The sequence below is a fragment of the Tinamus guttatus genome, unplaced genomic scaffold (assembly GCF_059628265.1).
Source record: "Tinamus guttatus ecotype Peru unplaced genomic scaffold, ASM5962826v1 Tinamus_guttatus_pri_ptg000307l, whole genome shotgun sequence".
NCBI classification, from domain to species: domain Eukaryota; kingdom Metazoa; phylum Chordata; class Aves; order Tinamiformes; family Tinamidae; genus Tinamus; species Tinamus guttatus.
The window spans coordinates 5,821,391-5,842,131 of record NW_028288841.1 but is presented as its reverse complement, the minus strand read 5'-3'; the positions used below and the strand labels follow the sequence as shown (position 1 = coordinate 5,842,131).

The 20,741-nt window shown below is 40.0% G+C and overlaps 1 protein-coding gene across 1 annotated transcript; it reads left to right on the top strand.

The window, feature by feature from the left end:
* Positions 1-4,103: 4,103 nt before the first annotated feature.
* EOGT (EGF domain specific O-linked N-acetylglucosamine transferase) lies at positions 4,104-20,496 on the top strand. Its single transcript, XM_010212781.2, has 15 exons — positions 4,104-4,345; positions 5,044-5,144; positions 5,706-5,814; positions 5,906-6,000; positions 7,075-7,179; positions 8,398-8,504; positions 10,263-10,366; positions 12,335-12,427; positions 13,166-13,237; positions 14,178-14,264; positions 15,348-15,416; positions 16,818-16,879; positions 18,458-18,577; positions 19,600-19,702; positions 20,072-20,496. Exons 1-15 carry the CDS (start codon positions 4,136-4,138, stop codon positions 20,216-20,218), a joined length of 1,584 nt encoding a protein of 527 aa, XP_010211083.1. The 5' UTR covers positions 4,104-4,135; the 3' UTR covers positions 20,219-20,496.
* The last annotated feature ends 245 nt before the right edge of the window (positions 20,497-20,741 follow it).

Sequence of the window (20,741 nt, the reverse complement as noted above, 5' to 3'; positions counted from 1 at the left end):
TGAAAAGAATGTAGAAAAATTCAATTTTTTTGAAATTAAATAATTGCTTCTGCTGTCCTGTAAGTCATTCCTTGTAAAGAAAAAGATTTATAGACTTCTGAAAAATGTACTGTGACTTAATATAGCTCTCAAGCTGGTCTCCAGTGGCTGCTAAGTATTTCTCATGCTGTTCCTAAAGTAAGGTATTGGTCAAAGATCATCCACATAGCTTGACATTCAGCTACGTTTTGGGTCATGTTAGAGGAAGCTTTTGAATTGGACCCTTGGGAATGCTGAGAATCAGAGGAAGCAGCTTGCTTCTTCCTCTCGGCATTCCAGACCACGAAGATTTCACTACATCTTGGAATTTTAGCAGCGGTAGACTGGTAGACATGAAATATTTTGTAGTTGAAATTTTTTGCTTATCGTACCATTATCTCCATTGAGAGAGGTTTCTTTTGCATCTGTGTGCAGTGTAGTTTGTGTTAGAGAACTCTGTTCCTGCCTGGTGTTCAGTGGATTGAAAGAGAGGAAGAATGGGAACACAGGAAAACCTAATACCACGTTTCTGTATAGGTGAGGAGTTTATCTCTGCTTGTTAGAAAGGTTAATGTCTGGAGTTTCACAGGCAAGGTAATGTCAGATTCAGACAAATACTTTGAGTATTTCAGTAAAACAATAGAATAAGAACACTAAAAATAGTCTTAACTCCCAGTCTGTATCAGAAATTTTAATTGCTTTATTAAATACTAAAATACAGGCTTTTTTCTTTCCCTTCTCTCTCTCTCTCTCTCTTTTTTTTTTTCCTCTATTGGAAGGTAGGAAAGAATTTTAGTTTCATTTTGGAAACTAAGCTGAAATTTTTTTTTCTCAAAGACTAAAAATTAACCCTTTCATATTGAAGTTTTCTTGTTTGCTTTAAGTTTAAAAAATGTGCAAAACAAAGTAAGCTCTACTTGTTGGAACTTAATAGTTTTGAATTAAAACAGGCTAGATTATGACATGCAGGTGTTAGAAATTAATTTTTAATAAAGCAACATTTTAGGAAGGTTGAATTTTAGGGTGCCAAATAGTTTATTTTTTTGGAAAAAAGTTAAGCAGTTTTCTATTGCAGTGAATCAATAAATTGTTCTTCACTGTAGGTTTTGGTTTGTTTTGTTGGTTTGTGGAAAAAAATACAATCTTGAAAGAAAAAGGGAAGATTACAAAAAAAAATAAGGAAACTTTTATTTAAATATAATACTGCCAGTGGTTTCTGAAGATGGTGTTTCAGGTGTATGCGTAGGCACTTTTTGAAAGGCTGATAGAGACACAGTTTTCAATTTATGCAAATGTATTTGGTTTTTCAGGAAGAGCTTAGGTAAATTAGAAACTGCATTAACCGTTTTAGATATAAAAGCACTTGTTGGATATAATAGATTTTTAAACACTGAAGAAGAAGATGTAGATACATAAATTGACTATTTTTCAATTCTTTATTCCCTTTCAGTGCAGCCTTTTTACTAGTGCATCAGAATCAAGTGGCTTATTGCATCTTAATCATCAAAGCCTTAGAAAACAAAGTAGCTGTTGGAAAGTAGCCTAGACTTCTAATTATTCTCTGTTTTGATTATCTTTCATTATACTTCTGGTATGCTTGTTTTGAAGAAACATTAACATGTGTAGGACACTTTAAGTTCTTTGCTGTTACTGAAATGGCCTAGAAAAGTGATAGGTGCAGAAGGGAAGGGTTTAACTCAGAAAAGTGATGCCCACTTCCACTTGGATTTATTATTTTAAAATACTCTCTCGTTTCAAGCACCTAATTTATACCTTATTTTCACTGCAGAGGCAAATAGCTTCCTATTTGCCTTCCTTTGCAGAGGCAAATTTCTTCCTAAAAATAGGAAGAAATATCATTTTAAGGCCTACTCCAAGTGTCTTGGTCAAATGAGGCATATTCTATATTCTAGGGAAGATGGTGGGAAATGAAAATCTGCCATTAATGTTGATGGGTTTTGGATGAGTTGGGCTACTTGCACGCTCACTTCTTTGGGTATTGGGTTGGCTGCTTTATGATCAAAGGAGCCAGAGTTCAAAATCCCACATAACTGCACATGAAAGGAACAGTTTTTATCGATTTTTTTTTTGGTCTTGTTAGACAGGTTTGTTACAATTTGTGTAAGTATGTTTTGCTAAGGGCTTTAGCTAGTTGAATATGAAGCAAAATGGATTATTGCACAGTGAAAATGGAATCCTTGGTGTTTCTAGTTGTAAAATGTGTATAAACTGTATAAAGCATGGGTCAGGGTAAAATAAACTTTTATGCTAATAGTGTGCTCTGCTTTTCTTTTAACACAGATCAGGAGATCATTGGAGGGTGTTTTGTTGTGCTTTTGTGTGTAAACTTAGCCTTGCTGTGGTTGGGAAGGGCTGTTGGCTGTATGAATATACTTAAAATCTAACTGAAGTTACGCTGCATATTTTGTGGGTGTTTAATTGCAGGGGCTCGATTTAGTCGTAAGTTCCCTGCAGTAATGGGATTAAAGCAGGTTTCCTTTATTTGTAGAATAGCTGTATCTGGTATCCTTATGTCACTGCGGTGCGATGAAGGCCTGTTCAGCCACTCATGTATGTGTGGGAGCAGGGAGAGCCCTGATCCCTGCAGCTTTCCCGAGGGAGACCGGACATTCCGCCCCTGGTAATCATCCCTTCCCTCCTAGCGGGCCCTGAGGCGGCGGGGGCCAAGGAAAGCGAACAATGGCGCTAAGCGGCGCCGCTTCCTGCCAGCGCCGGGAGGAAAGGGCCTCGATTTGCCTTTTCCGCTGGTTTTTCCCCCCGCGCATCCTGGCAGCACCGCGGCGGGCGCGCAGCCGCCGCCGCCGCCTCCTCCTCAGGGCGGCGGGAGGAAGAACCGCCCGGAGCGGCGGCTGTCCCGCTCCCCCCGCGCCGCGGGGCTTCCGGCCGCCTCCTCCTTCTCCTCCTGCTGCTGCGGGTCGCCACCGCCTTCAGGTGGCTGCGGCGCCGCCCTCCTTCCCTCTCTTCTTCCCTCCCTCCCTCCTCGCGGTGCGGGCGCTCCCGGCCGCCTCAGGCGCGGGGAGCCGGCGCCGCCCCCGTAACGGCCGGAGCCGCCGCCGCTGCCATGCGCGGCCGGGCGCCCCGCGGCCTGCGCCTCTGAGGCGGCGGCGCCGGGCCCGCCCTGCCCCGGCTGCGGAGCCGCCCGGCCCGGCCCGGCCCGGCCCGGCCCGGCGCGCAGGTGCCGCTCGGAGGCGCCGGCGGAGCCGCCGCGCAGGTATGGCCGGGGGCTGCTGCGTGCAGAGCACGAATGGTGTGTATGGAGGGGCAGCGTGCGTGTATATGTCGTCTGCATTTGGTGTGTATGCATGTATCTATATGTCTATATATGGTGTTTATGTGTCCTTATATGGTGCACGTATATACACATGCATATATGTGTGTATATGCACATATATAGAGATGTCTATAGCTAACTTACTGCATGCAACTCACCCATCAAAACTTTTCTTTAACGCGGTGCTCGCTCCTGCCTTGCTGGCGCGTTTCGCTTTGGCTGCTTATTCACAATTGCATGATTTTCCCTTCGACTTATGGTTAATTTCTTGTGAAGTGGAGAAGGTTTTTTTCCCATACAGCTTTTTATATGCGTATGTGTGTTTTATATCTTCATGTTTATATATTATATGCTGTAATGTAAATTAAAATGCATGCACATACACACATGTGCCTCTATATAAACGTCAAATTTCTTACTGTTTCCCAGAATACTTTAAAAATACTTCTGATTCCCTCCCGGCTGAATGCTTGAAACATTCTTCCTGCCCTCTGCCTGTTACGTACTGTCTGCTCGGTTTCCAGATTTACCCTCCCAGGCATCCCGTGGGATCCAGTCAAAGTCAACACCCCCTCGTGGGCCTGGCTGCGCGCGGGATAGAGCGGCTAACGGCTCACGGAGATTCCTGAGGCCGCTCTCCCGGCGGAAGTTTATTCTGTATCAGGAAAAATAAAAATCGGATGTGAATTCTTTGAGTACGTGACTTAATTTGGCTGAATGTTACCCAGTATGCTTGAAATGTGCTACAGCACACGTGTGCTAAGCTTTTTCTTTTTTCTTTCTCTCTCTTTTTTTTTTTAATAAGTACAGAATTTGCAGGTTGCCATGTTAATGCTGCTTGCTTTTGGATTGCTACTGCAAGAAATCCTGGCAAATTCCCAAGATGACAATCTTGCCGAATTCAAAAACATCGTGGAACAGCCGTTGGATAGCTACAAAACTATCAACTTGCCAGAGGAGCATATTCCTTACTTTCTGCACAACAATCAGCACGTTGCCAGCACCTGTAAGCAGGACCCTCATTGCCCATACAAAGTAGGTTTGCTTTTTGTTTTTGCTTTTTTATGTTTTCATTCAGAAGTAGTCTGGGGTGGTTTATACTTGGAGTTTTAGTAATTAAAGATGCTAATGAGTTTTTTTTCTTAGTTTTAAGAATAACAAGCTAGATTTATGAAACAATGCAAGCTTTTGCAAGCTTCTTCTTTTTCTCCTTTAATTGCTACAGAGCAGAAGTGATCCTCATATTCTGAATGGCACTTTTGCACATGTGGAAGATGTCTGATCTGAGCAGAGTTAGTAATTTCTAGGCCTGTGGCTCTCAGGGTGCTGGAGCACCTTTGCTCAAGCGCCAAGAGTAGAGGGAAACCAGTGAAACGATCTTGCCCTGTGCACTGTGCTGCCTTTAAGGTTTGTTCATTATCTGCAGCTCTCAGCAGGGTGAAAATTTTGGGATGCTACACATTGAGTCAGGAAAATTGAACAGGATATATTAAAGACAAGAATAATATTTCTGTGTACGTATATCCTATTTTGGATATATGCCCGTGCCTAACAAATTCAAGCCTTCTTTCTGAAACGATTTGAAAAGACACCAAACAGAAAGCCTTCTATTCCATGTATATTCAATGCACTATCAAAATGTAGTGTATAAACTAACAATTACCTGAAGTAATTTAAATTTTGCTGCAGCATAACCTGGTCAGGAGCCATACTCAGTGAATTTTGTGTTACAGAAATACTTGAAGAAACTAAAATCCTGCTGGGGTTATGAGAAGTCCTGCAAATCGGATTACAGGTTCAGTTACCCAGTGTGTGATTATGTTGAAACTGGATGGTAAGTTCCATCTAAAATTTATAACGTGCACTAGGTCATAAAATGTATAGTGCTCAGTTTTCTATCAGCTTTGCAGTTACCATTACTGTGATATTTGGATGGTTACTGTGATAAAGGATGGTTATGATTCTTGGTGGTGTGATGTGCCTGTATGTGTGTGTGTCCATGCATATTTCTTTTGGCATTATAAAAATTAAGCATTTTAAGGAAGAAAACACTGTTTGAAATGCATCAGGCTACAGTGTTTTCTTTATTCTGGTTTAGTCTTGAATTCAGACTCCTAAAATAACTCTGGAGTTCCTTTCTTAGCTTTAAAAACAGAGGAGAAAATGTTAGAAAAGATTTTTATACCCTTTTAGGGGAGAATAGCTTTAAACTGTCATTGGAGTCTTTTCTTAAATGCAGCTGATAAGTTGCTTCCTGTTTTGCATGTCGAATGCCAGTAAAGTAACTGGCTGGCCTTTTTGTTCCACTTCTGGTGGAACAAAAATATTATCTGCTTAAGTTATTACTAGAGCTGAGCAAAAAGCCCTCAATTTTCCTCTCCCCTTCATCCATCAGGGCAAGTGACATTGACACAGCCCAACAGATATTCTGGAAACAAGCTGACTTTGGTTATGTTCGCGAGAGGCTGAACGAAATGAAAACCCATTGCAAGCCTGCAGCAATGGTGGGTGTTTTTGATAGGTAATACAGCTTTCACTTGCTTCTAAACATCATTCTTGTTATTGATCAAGTCTTGCTTGCTCTTCTGTTAACAGGGAGATTCATCTTTGACCTGTTCTCAGTACCTTCAGCACTGCAGAGCAACAAACTTGTACATTGACTTAAGAACTGCAAAGAGAAACCATGACAGGTCTCTGATTTGCTTATGTTACAGTAAAACCAAAATAAGGCAGGGAGAAACGCTTCCAAATTTGTTTAACAAATCCATACGTACAGCTGGTGTGCTTTTTGCCGTGGGATTTGCAGTTGATCAAAGGCTTGTCACTGAAGTCCTGTGAAGATCCTAGTTTCTGATGATTGCTGGTTGCCTCTCTCAGCACTACTGGGTATTTAGGTTCTTGGCATGCTAAGCTCTCAGTTTCTTGCAGTGATTCTTCCCTCTTCTGAGTGGAGAGTAGAGAGGTAGATTTTCTGTATTTTCAGAGATATCCTTCCTTGGTCAGATGACAGGGAAAGAATGACATGAAAAATGTCATGCTAAGAAGACATTCCCTCTGATAGGTTTTAATGGACTGGTTATTGTGCCTTGATACATGAAACAGGAATTGCATTCTCAGATACAGTAAGTCTGAAGAAGACTCTAAATTGGCATCTCTTGTATCCCAGATTAAAATGCTATGCATTGGACTACTCTCTGAAAAGGGGATGGCATCATCCCTCTTTCCTTCTATCTTATCTTTGAAGTTAATGTCAGGGAATCTGACTCGAAAAAGCTGTTTCATGACTGTGACAGCAGGACCCCTCAGAATGGGTTGTCGTCTCCTCAGCCTATCCTAAGAGCTAATTTAGACAGCACCTTTGGTTGTTAAACTAACTTTGTGAAACCTGTTCTTAGACCTCATTCTTCCAATATTTATAAAATTATTGAGTGACTAAATGGATTATAAAATCTGAGGTGAAATTCACTGAGAGATTGTTGAAAAAAATAGATATCCCTGTAAGTAATCATGAAGCAAAATCTCATTAAATTATTCATTTGGATACATGAAAATGGTACTTAAAATGTTCTGGCAGAGTAATGTTATCTTCTTGGTTAATATTTCAAGCTCTGAGGGCACTGTTATCTTTATTTGAGAAGTAGTGGAAAATGTTGCAATTATGCTAAAAAAAAATACCCAAGTTTTAAGTAATTAAACATTTAAGTATTTAAGCATTTCCAATACGATTGCACAAAATCTGATAGGTTTTTATTAATTTATATTAGATTCAAAGAAGACTTTTTTCAGAAAGGAGAAATTGGAGGTCATTGCACCCTTGATGTTCAAGCATTTTTGGCTGAGGGTCAGCGCAAGAGCCCTCTGCAGTCCTGGTAAGAGTCCCTTGTCATGGCTGCTTGGCTGATTCCAAGTTCTTTTAGTTTGTGGGGGATTTTTTTTCAACTTTTTGTTTCCGTCTTTAGTTTTTGCCTCCTATTGGCACTAACAGTCTGTGCTGGGTATTTCATAATGGGGAAATAGTTGCTCCTTTCTAAGGTCAATTTAAGAGTTCATAATAGATGTAGTTACTAGGGGAATCTATTCAGAGTGCTGTTCTGAACTATGCCGAATGGAATTGTGTCATTCCTGACTAATTTACAGAGACAGAAGCTTTGGATGTGTCTTTTAACCTGAAGGTCTCACATTCAGATGTTTTCTGGAGATGATGCTGGCTCTGTGCCTACCCTGCCAGTGGACTGAGACGATCCCCCTTTGTTATTAAATGCCCTGAAGTTTGTGTTTGTGCCCTCGTGGACACCATCCTCGTGGTGCTGGGGCCAGTGCAGAGCCTGCTCTGCGTATTCATGTGCCCTGCCCAGGGAGCCTGTGTTGGGGTAAGGAGCAGGCAGCAGTCTGCAGGCTGAGCAGGAACAGCAGAGGATGCTTTGTGCTACGTGGTTTCCTCTCAGGGTTGAATGTTAGTACTTCAAAGTAGCATTGCAGTTAACGGATGAAGCATGAAGGAACTGGAGCCATCATCACTTCCTATATGAAGTCTTTTTTATTTTTTTTTCCCCCCTTCCATTTTATACTTTTCTCATGTTTCCAGTTATTCTTCTCATTTTGCATTAATGGTCACTTTAAGTTAAGAATAACTGCAGAGCAAGACACGACTTATTTCTTCCCTACGCTTATTGTCCTCTTAGATGCTCATCCCTTCTTAGTTCCCAGTATAAATATCTCATCTGAATTCATTATTCTGACCAAAATATGAAGATCTTGCTGAAGCATCGCTGGCAATGCAGGTCAGGTTGGATAGACCCACAGATCTGGGCTCTAAGGCTCTTTGTTAGATCTCAACTACTTTGATTTGTAGATCAAAGATGCACTTCCCTGCTGAGATCAAAGGCAGTGTTTAACCTCTTGGAGCTCATAACCTGAGAACTTTCCATTACAATTACAAACAATTTTAGTCGTCAGACTTTATCAGACTTCAGCAACCTTGTTAAATCAAATGCAGTGGGTGACCATTTGTCTCATCTTAGATATGAGGTACGTGGTCTTAAGTATGTTAACGACAAAACATCTTCTCTGTGGTTGAATATTCCTAGGTTTGCAGAACTCCAGACATTTACCCCATTAAACTTCAGGCCCATAGAAGATGGCAAATGTGATATCGTTATTGAGAAGCCAACATACTTCATGAAATTAGATGCAGGTAACTGGTGTTTTTACTGTAGACTTGTCCTGTAATACTGCAATGAAGAGAGCCCGTATCCATCGTACTCAACTATGTTATACCTTTGTGACTGTCAGATTTACTTGTATTTTTTCTTTTGAAAAAGGTGTGACAATTCTATTCCTGTTTTTCTGTAGTTCTATTAATGATCTCACAAATTTAATTTTAAAACCTTACATTTTCTTACAAATTTAAAAAAATCAGAGAGATTTCCTGCCACACATCTGCACAGAGTCTTTGACTCCTGACTGTGTTTTGACAAAGCCTTTGGCACAAAGTCAAAGACTATTCTTTACAGAGTCTTTGATTTTTGGCTCTGTTTCTGGATGATAGTTTTCAGTTTTCCTATCTGTTGCATAAACACGAGGTATGTGCATATACATGTCTTGCAGTGTCTGTTAGGTAAATGAGGTTTCTACACATATTGAATGATAGGGAAGAGGAAGTGGTGTTCAAAGACAAAATGTTAGTGGATTAAAAAACCTGATAATGCTGTTTTAATCATAAACCTTCAAATTCAGGTTAAAAAGTCCATGCAGGGAGAAATTGGTTATTTTATTACAGAGAGCTGTGGTGATTGCTGGTCTACAGTATTCCAAAATTCATGTGAGGAGTAGCACCAAAAGATCTTTAGGAAGGTGAAGCATCCAGTGATATCTATCTGACGTTCTTTAAATTCATCGGCCTTTTTGCTCATGGTGTGTTTTGAAAACAAATGTTAGTGAAGGATTTTCAGGATGTAGACATTAAAAACAAGCTGTGGTGGGGTGGGCTATGGTTTAAACTAGGTATTTGCTGTATTTTGGCCGCATGGCGCATTCCAGCGGGGTCGCTCTTCTTCCCCTGTGGGCCAATGTCTTGTTTTTGCAGCAAGGCACCTGAGCATTTTGCCCTGTTGTCACCTTGTACCCTTTGAGTGGGGTAGTAGCTGTGTCCAGGAGACAAAACTGTCCCTCTCCACTTGACTTTGTTTTACAAGAGAGAAGGAAATTGCTGTTCAGGAGAAGTTTAGAAGCTAGTGTCTAGTCTGCACTAGCAAAGACACTGGATTACCTTACTTCCTTTAGCTATTGTAGCTTTCTATGTGCCCTGATCTTAGGTATTAATTTAAGAAACCAGGAATCAGCAAGAGTGCTCTGAGAGAGAAGCTGATGAATTACTTGGGCTTTGGCTTGGGTGTTAATACAAGTTCTGTCTTGAAGTCCTCCAGACAGAGCTGCTCTGAATGCTTACAAAAACAAAACAAAATGAAGAGCATGGCCAAAAACCCTTTTAATGTTTTCTGTATGTCTACGTAGTTACTGTTAGTGCAGCAGTTACTTTCATACACTGCAGAAAGCAGTTGCACACTGTAATGAGAAGGAGCAAGTAAAAGATTTTTTTTTTCCTGCCACCTTTATGAGCACTGATTTCTCTGAACTTTTCTTGAAGTGTGCTTTCCTGCAGATTTCTTACCTGGATGTCCTCCTTTTTAAATGTTTGGTTTTCTGGAGTACACGAGAAACTTTCAGTTAGAAGCAAAGGAAAGCTAGTGAGAAATGCAGACTTTATTTATACATATGTATGTGTATGTTCATATAAATATGTGCTTTATTTTTATAAGTGTGTGTGCATTTATATATAGACAGAATTTATTCACTGCTAAGGAAAAATCCATAAAGTGGAATAAATGGAGTGAATAATGGGTGAATGAAGGAGAGAATGAATATCCTGCTAACAATTCTTTCTCTTTCTCAGGTGTTAATATGTACCATCACTTCTGTGACTTTGTCAATCTTTATATTACGCAGCATATCAATAATTCCTTCAGTACTGATGTCAAAATAGTCATGTGGGATACAGTAAGTCTGTAGTGCATTTGTCATACTTTGTAATGGGTTATAGTTCAAATTTATAGAGACCTTGAAGCTTTTAATAAGTGATTTAAATTTAAATTTTCCCATGGGCTGCTGATTTCATTTTTTATTTAAGCTTGTAGTGTGTCGTGTAAAATTTAAAACGCAGTCCAAAACTAACATACCTTTTGACTATGCTGTTGTCCCAAGTCTGCCTATTATTTTGCTCTGTAATTTGCTTTGTAATACTTTGTGTATTCACTGCTCCAACAGCTAATATTTACCAGAGAACTACCAATATTAATTCCTTGCTATTTAATGAGAAATCAACCTTATAGCTAGAAGAAAACAGTTTTTCTAGTTCCCTTGTATATTGAAAGCTGAAACAAATCTCTTGCCAGATAAACAAACTACCAGATATTATGTAGTTAATCCAGCACTAGTGGCCTTCTAAAAAGAACATGTGTTAAGTATCACTGTAAATTACTTTGAAAAGTAACTCCTTATATGACATCATCAAATCAAATAACTCTTAAGTGTTGCAATCAGCAGTGCTATAATTCAGCAGCTTTAAAAGTATCTAACTGTTCCTTCTGCTTAAATTTGTTGCCGTGAACAGCCAGATGATGGCACCAAGTAACTGCTGATAAGCTGTCTCCACACTTATCAAAGATAGACTTGAATTTATTCGTCATTCTCTCTCTCTCTCTCTTTTTTTTTTTTTTCTCTGATGTAATTGGATTTGGGCATATTCTCTATCTACTGTAAAATTGGCACACTGTTCTTATTAAACAGTAATGCCCTCAGATGTAGGTTAAACAAAGCAGAAAATGAGTGGGAAATCCACTGGGCGTTGATTTGCAGAATGCCTCTGTGAATGCAGGAAAATAATGTTTATAAAGCACTTTTAAGGAGAGGACACAGGGTTAGAAAGCAGTACTTCCAGCTTTGAAGATCAGCTCTCTACTTCTAATCTGGAGGAGCAGTTGTCATAAGACAGGCTGCCAGAAAGTGGTATGGATTATGAAATTCATTAAAACTTAATGGCAGAAGAGGGAGAGAAAGCACCACTTAATCTTAAATAAATCTGGCAACCTTTAGATTCTTTTCGATTTATTACCTGTCTGCTCTCTTCTGTGGTCATTTAGAGATGTATTTTTGAGAATGTTTCCATGTAACTTTCCGGGGAGGATGATGCAGATCCAAACCGAAAGGAACATTTAAGCAGAAATCCGCACCGGAGTTAGTGAGGTCATATTTAACTGCATTCATAGAGTAAGATGTAGTGACTCTTTAGCCCTCAGATGTGCAGGAACTGTTATGGACCTGAAGGCAAGAATGACTGAAAAGCCAAAAGGTAGCACAGATCCCTGCTGCTATAGGGGACTTTCTTATTCTGTCCATTAGAGAAACTTCAAGTAATGCTAGACATCTGATCTGATGAAAGAATTAACAGGGAAATTTATCTTCAACCTGTGATACATGTTATATGCAAATAAATAGAGGCAAACGTGAAATGGGCTGATTGTGTGTTTTTATTTTCAAACATTACTGCTGCACTTGGATGCCCAGGTGGTTGTTAGTTTCAGGAGTCTAGGTTCATGCCATCTACCCTCCTCACCTTTCACTTACTTCAAATTTGACATACATCTGTTGTCTCTGACATAAGTAGTAGGTAATCCTTGCTCCCAGCTCTCAGACTGTGATCTGTTGCCGAAGGATTTGTCTAGGTTGCTGGTTTGTAGAACTGTTTTCTTGAAAACTAATTAACATGCCAGGTGATTTGAGTTAACCACCCATGTAATCAGTAGGTTAGACATTCTGTAATGTCTGCCTTCTGTGGAAGGCAGTTTTAAGGCTGGTGTGGATATGCATGTAGGATGTGTGTTAAAAGTCATACAGGCTTGTAAATAATTAGGAAAACTTTTATATGCACTTCTGTAATCATAATGCAAAATGTTTTTCTTCTCCTAGAGCTCCTATGGCTATGGCGATTTGTTCAGCGAGACATGGAAGGCATTTACTGACTATGAAATAATACACTTGAAAACTTTTGACTCTAAAAGGGTATGGAATTGTATATTTGCTTTCACTCATAGAGGCTACACAGTAAGTGTGACTGCTTCTCAAGCCACTTTGATATGGGTGTTCCAGAGGAAGGCATTCATATTTTAAGTGTACGTTTAATTTAGGTGATATTTATACATTATCTTACAAACCAGAGACACATAGTGGTAGCTGCAGTTGCCTGTTTCTCTGGTTTGTCTACACGTTGTGTAGATAGACAAAATTTTGTGTCTTCTGAAAGGTGGTGTTTATGTATTAGTTTCACTTTGGCAGCACCCTCTGAAGCTAAGGGTTTTCAAATGCTGTTATTCTAAATTACCCAATTGTGGTGGAGGTATATCTCTTCCCCTATAAATGTTAATATGCCTACTGTTTATGATAAACTGATATTTTTATTATATATGCATTCATTCAGAGCTCACTCAAATCGCATAAATCCTTTAAACTCTCTCTTAAATGCTCTCTACTATTTACCTGATTTTCTCCTACTTAGGTAATGTCTGCTCTGCTGTTTTTTGGTGCCTCCACTTTCCTCTTTTGTATATGCAGCGTCTTGAGAACTCTTTTGGGACCGGAATTGTCTTTGTTCTCTTCATTTGCACAGTTGATAGGGAAGTGAGGTTGTTCTTGACAGGAGCACCTAATTGCTACCTCATTATAAGCAGTAATTGCAGGGAATGAGCAGGGGATGTGAGAAGGTAGCAGTGCAGTGTAACTCCTTGTGATCTTCCTTTGCAGGTGTGCTTTAAAGAAGCAGTCTTCTCATTACTGCCTCGAATGCGATATGGCTTGTTCTATAACACACCCTTGGTGAGTGCTTTTTATCCATCCAGTGTGTTTGCTGGGGGGTGTGTGTATGACGTTATAAAATCTTAACTAATGAATCTCCCAAGCATTTAAGTGAGTTATTTTGAAATATTCTGTATTGGAAGCACTGTGCAACTCCAAATGAAATGATTTTAAGGATTAGGATTTCAAAGGGCACTTGATCATTGTACTTAAACTGGTTGGTGGTAAGTGCTCGTGTACAGGCTTCTACTTTGCAGCTCATGAGAAGCAGATTATTTCTCTTAAATGGGAGGTACTGTGAATTTACTGGTGTACTTGCAGAGCACAAAAGCTTGTAAATTGGCATTGTTGCTGGAAGCCAAGGAAGCAGCTTTTATGTGGGCTTTTATCTTGGGACTGTCACTTTGCATATTCCATGGAGAATAAATTCTGAATGTGGGTGATTACTGCCCTGCATTCATGTGATAACTTGGACCATACTTCCTTAATTTGCTTCCTTTGTGGCATTTTCCTGGGATTGATGGAGCAGGGTCTCGTGGCTGAGGGTGTGTGATGGGAGCCTGAGAAGGGAAGGAGCCCAGGCTTGGGGAAGTCAGACTCTGCAGAAGAGAAGTTTGGAAGCCAGAGCTTGGGGTTATGGCTTGTGGGGATGGAGGGCAACCCCTTGAAAGGCAGAATTGCCCATTCTGCTGTCACTAAGAAGCTTTGTGAGAGTGTTTTTGCTGCTGGGCACTGCCTTCCTGCAAAAGCTTTCATTCCTGGGGCGTTAGCTTGAGGCTGCAGAGCGAGTCCTACTTCCTTCCAAATGAAAGTGCTGCTTGTGTTGCACTGAATAGTGACGTGCTTAATGCAGTGCAAGATAGTGGGGTTTTGTTCTGCATGAATGGTGAGAGACTGATCACAAAGTGAGGTGTGCTGAGCAAAGTAACTTTTGTATTATTAATTGCTTTTCTAATTTCAGATCTCTGGCTGTCATGGCACAGGGCTGTTTAGAGCATTCTCTCAGCATGTGTTACACAGATTAAATATCACACAAGAAGGACCTAAGGTATGGTAAAAGAAAGATAAAACTGGTGTGGAGCTTGCAGTTCTTATCTGGATAAAAAGAAGCTGCAAATAACTGGACCCAGTGGGAAATAAGAGCAAATATTACATTTCTTGTCCTTTGTTAGGGTGCTCAAGATTTTCTTCCGATAAACCCATCAGTTCCATAAAGGCCTTCAGCAGATTTTATGTACGTGTGTAGAAGTTGACCCCACGTGTAATCTCTGTAGGACAGACTTTAGGACATTCTCCTTTGAACCCTAGGGAGCTGTTCTTCCACATCCCTTCCTGTGTTCCCAGGGCTTTTAGATTCTTTCTAGTTAAACTGGATACATAAGAGGATCCTACAAAGCAGTGGGCTTCCTCTCTGCATGTGTCCTATTTACCAACCCTCACAGCTACTGCAGAGCTCAGGTAGAGAAGGGAATGATTGGAGCTGGTCCTCCCAGTCCCTTCCTGCTACCGTGTGTCCGACCCTGGGCTGCTTTGTTGTACACACTGGTGTTTTTTGCAAACTGTTGCAATGTCTGCGTTGATGGATGCAGCAGTATGGGGCTTCTTGAAGTGTTTGCTGGAGAATAGCCTACATATTGCTGAGGGACACATGCTGCACAAGCATTTAGTCACACTTCTCCTGCTGACACTAATGGGAGTCATGCAGTTAAATCTTTTTATTTCACTTGGAGCATTTACCCCTGTGAGTCCAATTAATTTGAAGAGGTAAAAGGAGGAACTGCTGTAGAGGTGGTTTTTTTAAGGATTCTGTGCACAAACCATCCAGAAAGCATCTTCCCTGCTTTCAAGAACTGCCAAATAATGTGTAATATAAAGACTCGTTTGTACTGAATAAAAATAAATCATTTGGAAAGCATTCTATTCTTTGTTAATAGCAGGACTTTCACAAAGTTTTTGACAATTTAATCTATTGGGAAATTCAGTATGAATTTTAAGGTGGTTACATCATCTGTTATATGGGGAGGGAACATACTTAGCTGCCCAGATAATTGCTAAAATAAACATGGAAGTTTTTTTCTTTTAGTAAGGTCTGCCTCACAGCTAATTTATTGCTGTTTCTTTCCTTTTTTAGGATGGGAAAATTCGAGTCACAATACTTGCACGCAGTACAGATTACCGGAAAATATTAAACCAGAATGAGGTGTGGTCCTTCATATTTTTGAAACAAGTAAATTAACCAGAAGCTGAATTTTCCTCATTGATTTGGTTTTCAGCAATCCAAGACATCCGCCCACTGACAAATTTTGAATTGTGCAGTACTAAACAAATGTGAATATGTGCAGTACTAAATTTTTTCCAATATGTCATGTGGGCAGTCTTTGTTTCTGTACACCAGGCACTGAACCTTGCTGCCTTTTGTAGATATTCGGTGGCAGACTACAGGTGTAATACTAAAAGTATTTCCTCTTAACAAAAAGATATTGTAGAACCTTCTAATAAAATTAAATTATTTGGCTCTCATATTATTCTCTCTGATTTCTAGAAGCCCCATTGTTGGAGGCTCTAATGAAAAGCTTTGTCATGCCTGCAGAACAAAATACATAGGCAGTTGAATCTGAGTACGAACATTCAAAACTTAATGAATTTTCATGTTGATCCACATTTTCAAATCGTACACCTTGATGGTCTCACGGTGAAGCTGCCTTTGTGATAAAATGATAACATTGAATGTTTTTATACTTCTCTTCATTCCTAGTTGTTACTGCCTGACAAAAAACGGATAGACGTTATTATTTCCATTTTATGTAGGAGGAACTGAAGCTTGTTTGATGCAGTATCTCAGTGGCAGAATAGATAGAGCCGAGATCACCAGTGCCTGATTTGCTAGACAGTCCACAGTGCCTGCCTGCACTGCTACATCTAGTTGTTTTTAGATAATTAGCACATGACAGGAAATGAGAAGTTGATCTTCTCTTGACAATGCTTTTATAGAGGAAAATACGTTGATTTCTTTCCCTCTCCTGCTGGCTGTGAATAGGAGTCTTGCAAAAAAGCCTTTTCTGGTAGAAGTCTGATGGCAAATGTTGGTTTCACTTCTCATGTGAGTTGGAATCTGGCCTGGTAAGGTGTTCTTGAAAATTAATCTAGCTACCAATTTGTTTTTTTGTTTTTTTTTTTTTTTTTTAAATATTGGAATATTCTTCTTTTGAAAACAAGCCCGAAATGTCATATGCACCTTTTATTTTTGGCAAAATTCCTGCTAGTTTTGGTGGCTTAGGTTTAGGCCATGTAAAAGGTAGCAGTGTGGTCTGTGATGGTGCAGGAGAACCAAGTCCCTTCTGCTGTGACTGCTCTGCCAGGAGTAAAGTATGGAGAAGGATCTCAGTATTAGAAAACAGGTTTAACCCAGAATCCTGCATGCTGGCATTAGGGTCACAGAGAGACTAGGGACATAGCTCCTTTATATGGCAGTGACAATCTGTTCTTTTCTTCTCTGTGTAATTCCCTGGTGAGGAAGGAGTGTGTAAAATGGTCAGCAGTGTGGGGAGGAATCAACTGAAGCAAAGCATTAAATCATAGTCCTTTTTATTTTCCTCCTTAGCTTGTGAATGCTTTGAAAACAGTATCGACGTTGGAGGTCCGAGTGGTAGACTACAAGTACAAGTAGGTATTTTGGTAGAGAAAGCTGGTGTGGTTTCATGCTGCCTGTGGCTGGTGCTGAGCCGTTGGCAGATGAAGCTACATGCAGCTTGTGAAATACAAGAACTGCTAAGGCAAGGAAGACTATAGTTAATAGTTTAGGATTCCCATCCAGTGGTTAATTACTTAGGAATGAATTTCTACAGTTAGGCTCATGTTAAAACTATTATATGAGCAAGTTTTGGAATTTCTTTCCTTTCGGTGTTTACTCCTCTCTCTCAGACACAGCATGTTCCCATCACTTTTGTGGATTTGCTATTGCTCTCCCGTGGGTCAACAAGAATTTATGTTGTGTGATGCTGATGTCTTATTTTATGACTATTAGCTTAGTAGTGAAAAATAATTCATAACTTATTTGTCCCTGGAGACACCACTGAGGTCAATTTATTATGTCCAGCTGAGGTAGGCACTGTGCCAATAGAAAACACTCCCAGGTGGTATGTGACTGTGTCAATGGCAGCAGTTTCCCATCCCTGGCTCTGTCATGGACCGTAATGCAGGAAGAGCAGGGAGCTGAAGCAGTGCTGAGAGCTCAGTATCGACCAAAGCTGAGACAGGGTGGGTGTCAAGTGTTGTTTCTGCTTCCATCACTTAAGATAGCACTTAAGCAGCCATTAGGAAAGAGGCTAGATACTCAGGAGAGGACCATCCCACTGTTTGAAAGCAGGAGCCGTGGTACTCTGCAATTATTGGTGCTTTTCCAAACCATTTGTAGTACTGTTCAGCACTGGAGATTGCCTCAGCTCTCCTGCTGCATCACTGTCCTCATAGTGGGGCCTTCTCTGATGTCTGCCCCTGCTGCAGCTTAAACACTCTAAGCTTTCTTGTTGCAATTTAAGCTGGTTGAGCTTTTTTCTCTGCAGAGCTTTCAGAAAGTTACTATCTCTTTGTATTGTTATGAACTGTTTTTACAAGATTAAAGCCTACTGCAATTCATTTCATTTTCTTCCCCTTATGACTAAATACTTTCAGTCCATTCTTTTCGTCATGTGCTCAGGGAACACCTTTAGCTTTAAAAACACTTGATGTGGAACTTGCAGTTAAAAGGTAGGAGAGAAGTGACGGGGTGAAGCTGAAGAAGTTTTGGGAGCTGAAACACAGTCTGGTCTCCTTATTTCTGCTTGATTCCCTGTGTATAAGTTCAGGTTGGGTATCTGCACTTTTATGAGGGAGCTGTGTATTTCTGCAATTAATTCAAAATGCTTTAGGTTTCTTTGCCTTTTTTAAAGGATGTCTATTTTTTAAAAAATAGCAAGTAAAAAAAAATGTTTACAAAAACGTAGAATGACTTAACCAAAGAAAATCAAATTTTTGGAGCAAACTCCTGTTAATATGAAGTTCTGAAATCTGTCTTCATTTCATTTAATTCCATGCTGAGTTATTGCTGGTTGCAGCATTTTGATTTTTTAGTACGGTTCCTTTAAAAATCAATTCCCTCTTTCAGAATTCCCTTAAGTTAATTTAGTGCTTTCTACATGTAACTAATTTGTGCCGAGATGGATAGGCATGCCAGATCACCGCTCTGCATTATGTCGTCTGCAGGGAGCTTGAATTTTCAGAGCAATTGAGAATTACGCACAATTCTGATATATTCATTGGGATGCATGGAGCTGGACTTACCCATTTGCTTTTTCTACCAGACTGGGCTGTTGTTTTTGAACTGTAAGTCTGCTTTTATCTCCTCTCCTTATTATAAACATAACTGCTAGTGTCTGTTCGTGTGTGCCAAAGAAGTACTCTCCTTTGCTGGTATTTGTGAATGTTTCTGTAGCATCCTCCTCTAGGCTTCATTTTTGGGCAAAGTAAGGCAGCTTTCATCACAACATACAAAATGTGATTATCATGCAGCCTTGGCCTTTGGTTTCCTACAATGTCGTGGTATAAGCAAGAGGCAGCCTGGCAAGTAATTGCTTGAGGAATATGATAGAAAGAGACTCATTCTGCGTGGGGGCACTGACCTCTACTAATGGTACTCTGGTAATCTAGATGAATTGATTACAACAAATGTTTGTCTAGGCTGTTAAAGATTCTCCCAAAAGGTTATTTATATCCTCTTTCCCATAGTTTTCCTTGTGCAGGACACAAGCAGCAGCTGCCCAGCCCAGCTCAGCTGGGCATTTTCTACCTTCCTTAAACTTCTCCAGTAGCTTTATTTAAATGCATTTTGTCATGAAGTGTTGCTAATAGATAATCTAGTTCTATAGAACTGAACAAAAATGCCTTACACTTGCCAGAAGAGCACTGAATCCTCCCCTTGGGCAGTTTAAAGTCCCTGCTTTAAGACTCTGCTTAAAGTCCCTGCAGTGGGGCAAGGCTGTGGAGCTGGTGCTTTAGAGGATAGGCCTGTCTGAGAGCATTTCCCCCTGTCTCCAGATGAGAACTGCACAGAAACTGAGGGATTTACTGTGTCCCTAAGCTGCTGCAGCTGAACAGGGGTGTGACAGACCTGCACACGTGTCTCAAATTGCCTGTTCGACCACACTTCAAGAACAGATGGACAGCCCTTATTCTTGTCTTTCAGCAGAGCTGAACCTGGTCCATAGTTTCACTGCCTTAGAACTGGATAACAAATGTCTAATTAAATTTAAAAATGTTGTTTTTCCTCCCTTCCTCCTCCCCTCTTTCTGCCTGATGGACTTCAGCATAATTTCTGTGATTAAATATGATCTTCTGCCTGTCCCTAGATATAATTGTGAAGATGAGCGTTGTTACCTGGATTTAGCAAGGCTGAGAGGCATTCACTACATCACTTGGCAAAAAAAGAATAAAGTATTCCCTCAAGATCAGGTAATGATAGCTGCACTGGTGGAAGGGTGGGGATGATTTTCCTATTATAACTTCATTTGTTTAAAGTTAGCTTGCTTTACCTGTGTTCTGATCTTTGAAATATGATTTTCTGTCTTTATTTGAAATCAACTTCCTTGTTAGATTAAGAAATCTTTGGATATTATTGGCCAAGAGAAGAAGAGAAAATAAATTATTGGACTGTTAATCCAAGCTCTCTCTAACATCATTGTGCAGTTTCCTTGTTTTTCTTGCCTCAGAGCACATCAGTGGATAAGATATAAGTTAAAACTTACTACTTTTTATGGAAGATGTGCTGAATTTTTGTTGTCTAAATGCTTTTATGCTTTTTTGTTGTTGTTTTTGTTTTAGGGGCACCACCCAACGCTGGGAGAACATCCAAAATTTACAAACTACTCCTTTGATGTGGAAGAATTTATGTACTTAGTGCTTCTGGCTGCAAATCATGTTTCACAGCATTCCAAGTGGCCGTTTAGGGTAAAACATGATGAATTCTAGATCAGACTTTAGACTGAAATATTATTTTAAATAATGTTACATAAAAATATTGTAACAACATCAAGCAAAATGCTGGTATGAAACATGTAAACCTCTAGGAGGGAAACAATCTGTTTTTAACTTGTCAAACCAGTTCATAACACCGTACTGTATCTTTATATTCCTCTCCTTTAATTTTAGGAGTTTTCCATATGTAAAAGCTATCAGGATTTTTTTCTGCACTGTATTTTTGCATCCCAAATTCTGAACTACTGCTTCATACAAACATAGTCCATGCATTTCATGTAATGTTTATTTGGGGGTAGGTATTCATCTTGCAGTGACTTACACTTTTTATGCAAGGTGGGGAAATACCGGAGGATGCCGTAGTACAGATTGATTTCTCAGTATAGTCTCCGTGAGAATTACATAATCCTGGCACAGAGTTCTTCAGCTCGTCTTTTTAAGAGCTATAAGGTTTTATACTATAATACTAAACCTGCAAGTAAAAATCTGCAGGGGACTTGGCTTGCTGTTAAGAGGC

Coding starts and splice junctions, on each gene's coding strand:
- EOGT (XM_010212781.2), top strand. CDS start 4,136: ATGTTAATGCTGCTTGCTTTTGGATTGCTACTGCAAGAAATCCTGGCA. Junction 10,367..12,334: donor AAATAGTCATGTGGGATACA/GTAAGTCTGTAG, acceptor TTCTTCTCCTAG/AGCTCCTATGGCTATGGCGA. Junction 18,578..19,599: donor TGGGCTGTTGTTTTTGAACT/GTAAGTCTGCTT, acceptor GCCTGTCCCTAG/ATATAATTGTGAAGATGAGC.